General features: G+C 35.9%; 2 protein-coding genes across 2 annotated transcripts; both read right to left on the bottom strand.

The window, feature by feature from the left end:
• Positions 1–42: 42 nt before the first annotated feature.
• On the bottom strand, positions 43–1,285 carry LOC129572259 (BTB/POZ domain-containing protein 3-like; the record flags this gene model as incomplete). Its single annotated transcript, XM_055452203.1, has 2 exons — positions 1,054–1,285; positions 43–909 (listed from the first exon to the last, which is right to left on the bottom strand). Coding segments are annotated over exons 1-2 (1,099 nt in total), but the record flags the coding sequence as incomplete, so codon positions are not given.
• Positions 1,286–2,085: 800 nt separating this feature from the next.
• Positions 2,086–5,867, bottom strand: LOC129572258 (uncharacterized). The gene is made up of 2 exons (XM_055452201.1): positions 5,539–5,867; positions 2,086–4,234 (listed from the first exon to the last, which is right to left on the bottom strand). Exon 2 carries the CDS (start codon positions 4,141–4,143, stop codon positions 2,596–2,598), a length of 1,548 nt encoding a protein of 515 aa, XP_055308176.1. The 5' UTR covers positions 4,144–4,234; positions 5,539–5,867; the 3' UTR covers positions 2,086–2,595.
• Between the last annotated feature and the right edge of the window lie 210 nt (positions 5,868–6,077).

Here is a 6,077-nt window from a genome sequence, read left to right as displayed (position 1 = left end):
CGGACAATGTTTGAATGTTCTGGCTTAATGACACTTTTGTACATTTGAAACCGCCCAAAAGCAATGGCTGGTTCGATGTAAAAACAGTCGAAATTCCCGATGAAAATAGATTTTGCGTATGCTGTGAACTTCCTCTTAGATTACAATCCAACACCTTTGTTGGCTCCCATGAGAAAATGTTTGCTGATCGTAGCAAAAGTTTAAAACGATCAGTTTTTAGGTCCTTTTGGCCACATGTTAAGCGAAATATTTCTTCATAATCTTCTGGATCTGTAAAAAGTCTAGGATACTTATTAATGAATTTAATAAAGTCTTTGCCGTCAATTGAACCGTAACGGATTTCATAGAGTGAATTCTTCAGGTAACTCCGTATATTTTTTGTTTGAGCCGCATCCGAACCATTTCGTTCGCATGCATTTCGAGACCAATCTAAGCAAGCCTCCAGTATGGATATTTCAAAACATGTAAGTGACTCCAACTTCACAATGCGTTCTAATATATTGTACTCGCACGTAAGAAATCCTTTGGTTTTGAACACTGTTTCCGGGCAAGCGCTGATTTTTCGCTCACAAAACTGTTTCAAGCTGTCGATATTATAGTGAATTGACCAATTATATGCCCAACAGATGTCTTCAATGGTCAAATGTTGCTCCATGTACTTGCCACACACTTCTAAACATTCAAACATTTGATACTCGTCCAACAGGCCCATCACTTCAGTGATGTTTTCCATTTTTAAGTTCACCTTTCCCTTGTAACAGAATTGCAGAAAGTCCTTCATTGCTTCGGGCGATGTCGACGGTAATTTTATGTCAGTTTCGTTGAATTTTTCGAGCTCTTCAGCGTTTCTTTCACCTTTTTCTACCTCTGCTTCTTCTTCTTTTGACTTGTGGTACTCTTCACGTAATTCTTCAGTTACATTTTCGATTTTCCGTTGATTTTTCTCACAAAATCGCAAAAAATCCGAAATTATATCATTTTTCCACCTTTTTTCTTCATCTCTTTTAGCTTTCTTAGCCATTTCACCATGTAACATGCTATGAAAAACATCACTTGCTCTGGATAATACACTTTTATGCGCTGCAATACGTTCGCGTTCCGGTCCACATTGAAAATACACATCGGCCGTTGCTTCGTCCAAATACTGTTTTTCAGCCACTTTCAACGCATAATTGCTCATCTGAACATTTCTGGAGTTTGACGAATCGGACTCAGCTTCATTGTCCATTTTTTTACGTTTTGCTGATGATTGTTGTTGTGATTCTTCTACAAAAATAACTTCCATGATGATCGTTCTTGTAAATTCACACAATTTCGATTTTTTTCGGTAAATTCTTCACTTTCGAAATAACGTTCAAAGTCGTTTTTAATGAAAGTCACTTTTAATTGAAAACCCGTGGAAATAACTAAAAACTTGTGCGATTGTTGTTGAAAGTTCGATGAAGAGTTTCAGAATAATGAACGATGCCAAATGTAATCGGCTTATATATTCCTAATAGCTTCTGCTAATGAGAGTTGAACTGACATTTAGTACAGAAACCGTTACACACATTTATGGGTGAGTTCAAAAGGAGAGTAAGTATTTTCGGGTAAGTACTTTTTTTCGATTTATCTTGTGAATATCTATCTATATATAAGAAAATAATTTAGTTCAATATATTCAAGCGGTTGACAACAAGCGTACTAATTTTTTTCATTTTTATTTTGTTTTATAATGTAAAGTCAGTCGAACATATCCATCTATTGAGCTCATCCATATCTTAACCATATATGCGAAGAAATAGGTTGCATTTCAAACGCAGTGGAACTACAATTCTGTACAAGTACACACATGCTTTAATATTTATTGTGTTCCTGAATCGTTGCATATGCAATTGTGTGTTATACTTACCGTCTCCTTCGTAATTAGGAAATGGCTTAAGCGATGCGTACTTATATCAGCCTAAGTATTTGTGTTCTGTTATCAACTCATTTGCATAAGGAATGATTCACATTAAATGTTCTACTGATGATGCTACTTTTTTAATTAGATGAAATGCCACGTAAATAAACGCATTTTCATAGAAATGAAAACTACTGAAATGATTTTTCATTCGTAAATGGGTTTTATTGATTTTTGTGAAAAAATAAAAAAATGCAACCATAAAAAAAATACACGCTTTTGGCAAAATGATCAGAGATTTGTGAATAAAAAGCAATAAATTCCCATCACTGTTGCTATCGGCTTTTTTGGTAAAAAATATTCATTCCCGCCCAAGTTCATCAAACTGCCGCGTGCAGTTATTATAGTCAACCGTATAGTTAACCTTCGGACCTTCAATGTAAAACATATTTGAATTGTCCCAAAGTACAGATAAATCCCGTGTATCATCTCCACTTGTATTGTTTTTTACATTGAAGGGCGTTGCACGCACCTTAACATTCACAATACAAACTCAATGCGAGTGGAGACGCCTCATGAAAAATGGCACAGATTGCTAGTGCTAAGGTTTATCCGTACTTTTATTTAATTATTCTTTTGAATTGGGTAAATAAATGTTTAATATTGGATTATTATAATGTAGGAGTGCGTAGTGGTGCTAATACAGAAACAAATTAATTTTCTTTAGCAATAATTTGCTTGAATGATTTCAAAAATAGAGCAGCTGATGGACGTTCAATCGCATATTTTGACAAAGCTGTTGTCAATAAACGTTTTTTGTCTGTCGAAATCTCGATTTCTTTCATCGTGGGCATTTCACCAGCCGAGATGGCTTTGCGAATCTGATGAATATTTTTACAATCGTTGAATGGTTCTTTTTCAGTTAAGAGTTCAACCGATGTTAATGCCAACGAATAAACGTCGACCAGTTTCAGTTCTTCAATTGTTAATCGTTCCCCTTCAATAACTTCTTTCGGACAATATTTTTCTGTACCAACAAAACCAAAATCTTTAGTTGAAGCATTTGTTTCCATCTCATCTTTCAACGCCAAACCAAAATCAGCCAACTTACAACGACTCTTATCATCAAACAACATGATATTTTTGCTTTTTATATCACGATGCACCATATTTTTCGAATGAATGTATTGTAATGCCGTAAAAGAATCACAAATCAATTGATTCTTGGTTATTTCATCGAACTGATGCACTTCTGAATAATATAAATTATCATAAAGTGAACCATCTGGTAAAAATTCCATTACCAACGCCAAGTTAGGTGTTACCATGCACGCACCGTAGAATTTAACAATATTTGGATGTTCCAATCCAGAAATACCACGAACTTCATCATCAAATTGCTTCTTCCGTGTTTGAGTCACACGTTGTACACGTAGCTTTTTAACTGCAACTTGTTGACCTTTCCAAAAAGCAATATGAACGTCACCAAAACCACCGCCACCAATTTTTTCGCCCAATTCTAAATCATCAAATGGAATGTTCTGTTCGGGTTTCAATTCAACTTTATTGTCCTTTTTGGCAATTGCATCGCGTCTGGCTTGCTGTAAATTACGCAAGTTCTCGATTTCTTCGAGAACATCATCTTGGAGGGTTTCATATATTTCTTTCATATCTTTGTCCTGATATGGGCAGATATTCACGTTCAAATCAAATACATTCGGATTGCATTTTACTTTGGAAACTGGCATACTGCCCAGTGGTTTTCCGACACGTCCCAATCGACGGTTCAATGCATTATCAACGTATGTTTTTGTAACAGCATTTCCAACCTTTGACACGGCGCTAGTTTTGGATTTGGAATCAATCGCTGATCCAAGTGGTTTCCCCACGCGTCCCAATCTTCGATTATATGCATTGTCAACGTATGTTCTTGCCGTGTTTGAAAAAGTTTTCTCTGATTTGGAATGAGGAGCTGTGCCTCTTTCAAGTCCCACACGTCCCAATCGCCGATTCAGTTCGTTATTAACGTATGTAGATGGTGAAGAATATGAACTTTGGCTGCTCTTTGAATGAATGGCCGATCCAAGTGGTAGACCAACTCGGCCAAGACTTTGATTCATGGCATTATCAACATAAACGCGCGATGACGATGATGAAGAATAGTTGGAATTACCAGAGCTTGAGTGTACTGCTGTACCATGCGCCATTCCGACTCGGCCAAGGCTTCGATTCATGGCATTATCAACGTAATGACGTGGCATTTCGAATAGATGTATGCTATACTACTTATTGCTCTGTTCACTGCCAAATTACGACTTATAGGAATACAGCATACAGCAAAGAATGACTCGCCTGAAAGAAAAAATATTTCAAGTTTTTTCAATTAGTTTGTTATTTTTACTTTTTATTGAAGGATCTGTCAATTTTAAATGAGTTCATGTATTTCAACACGAGTGCGCGACGATTTCAAACGCTCTCATTGGTCTCTCGAGCCGGCGAGCGAGAGATCCGCTATTATTTGGATGCAACATATTGATATATGTATATTGGCTTTTGATATTGTTTGGAACTACAATCCAAATGACAACAGAAAAAGAAAGAAATTTAAAGGGAAAGGCGAAAACATATGTAAACTTGATGATTGATTTCAATGGAAAGAAAAACATCATCAAAATGCATATTGTTTAGAATTTTTGTTGTGAACCACAGTAGATAAAAATAGAAATAAAAGCAGCATATCACGGAGTGAGATGTCATTCCGTGAAGAATCACTCAAACTTAAATCACTCAGAGCGAAAGTTACGACAAACAAGATATCAAACGATAATTCATTGAACATTAGAAATCGTGGAATTCGGTGACTAAGCACGGTTATAACATATCTCTTATGATTCTCACGGAAAATGTGTCTTTGATTTGTGTCCAACTGAAATGATAAACTATTATCAACAATGTTATCAAGTGAATGTTTTACAGGACCTCGAGAAATGCAACTTTGTCGAAGACACCAAACCGTTACTTCTAATCAGTTCGCGACTAATTATCAAATTTCTAGGTTTTTCACTCTACACCTCATACGCACAGCGATAAATATGTGTGAGAGAGGAGTAACGTTCACGCATATTCATAAATCCAATGTATACGCTATCTCACCGCTCAATGAATACATTTGTTGCTATTGCATTCAAACGAATATCAATGTTTGCATGAAAAATGAAGATTTTTAATGTCGATTTTTGTATGGGATTGCTTAGCAGCAAGAATTAAATTTGTTTTGGCTAAAAGGCAAGCATATCGTGATTCGTACAGACTACAGAGACGCAGTAGAGTAGATATCATCACAAAACTCTCATGCACACAATCATTACATATACAGCCATCGCAACCAACTTATACACAGAACCGAATCCCAAACACGTGCGCAAGATTTGTGTATCCGGAAGTTGTATGTGCTGTCTACAGTACACTGCGTCACTGTACGAATCACGATATGCTTGCCTTTTAAGCGATGTATATTTAATACTTGTTGCTATGCAGTGTAAACGCTCAGCCCTTCGCAATTATCGTACTTTTCCTATGCACTTTGTGCGGACAAGTAATATAACAAAATGAACAGTGGTCAGCTAATGAATAGAATTTTGAAAAAACGTACTTACGTTTTGTGAATGTTTAATGTCAATTTTCTTATTAAAGACAATTTAGATTTTCGTTGTAAGACTCAAATAGAAATGTTGATCACCCCGAAATTCTGAACTGACAACTGCAATGTTTGATATTGGAATAGTTTCAAGCAATTAATAGTTATTTCACTACACTGGCGATAAATAATTTCTCTGTAATTGATGGTTTTTTACACTCTGAATCGATTTGATCGTGTTATCTTATCATGTTATAATTGAAAAGTGCAGGTTTTATAACAATAACTGCAACAAAAAAATGGAAGATATATGATATTTACTTTATTCCACGAAAGACGAATCGAAAATGACTTGACTACCCATAGATTTGCTATACGGAGATTTACAGTCCGCTATGGAGTGTGTGTGCATAGTTTAATGTACATCATTAGCAAAAGCAGTGTAACATTATGTACTACTCTCGCTCCAACACATACCGCTATGTATATAATAAGGACATAGACGGGCATATAGATATAGCCAACACTCAACATACACACACACACACACACTCGTTC

Source organism: Sitodiplosis mosellana, unplaced genomic scaffold (genome assembly GCF_009176505.1).
Source record: "Sitodiplosis mosellana isolate CC-2019 unplaced genomic scaffold, AAFC_SMos_1.0 Smas_scaffold_4558, whole genome shotgun sequence".
In the NCBI taxonomy this organism is placed as follows: Eukaryota; Metazoa; Arthropoda; class Insecta; order Diptera; family Cecidomyiidae; genus Sitodiplosis; species Sitodiplosis mosellana.
This window is presented reverse-complemented; position numbering and strand designations above follow the sequence as displayed.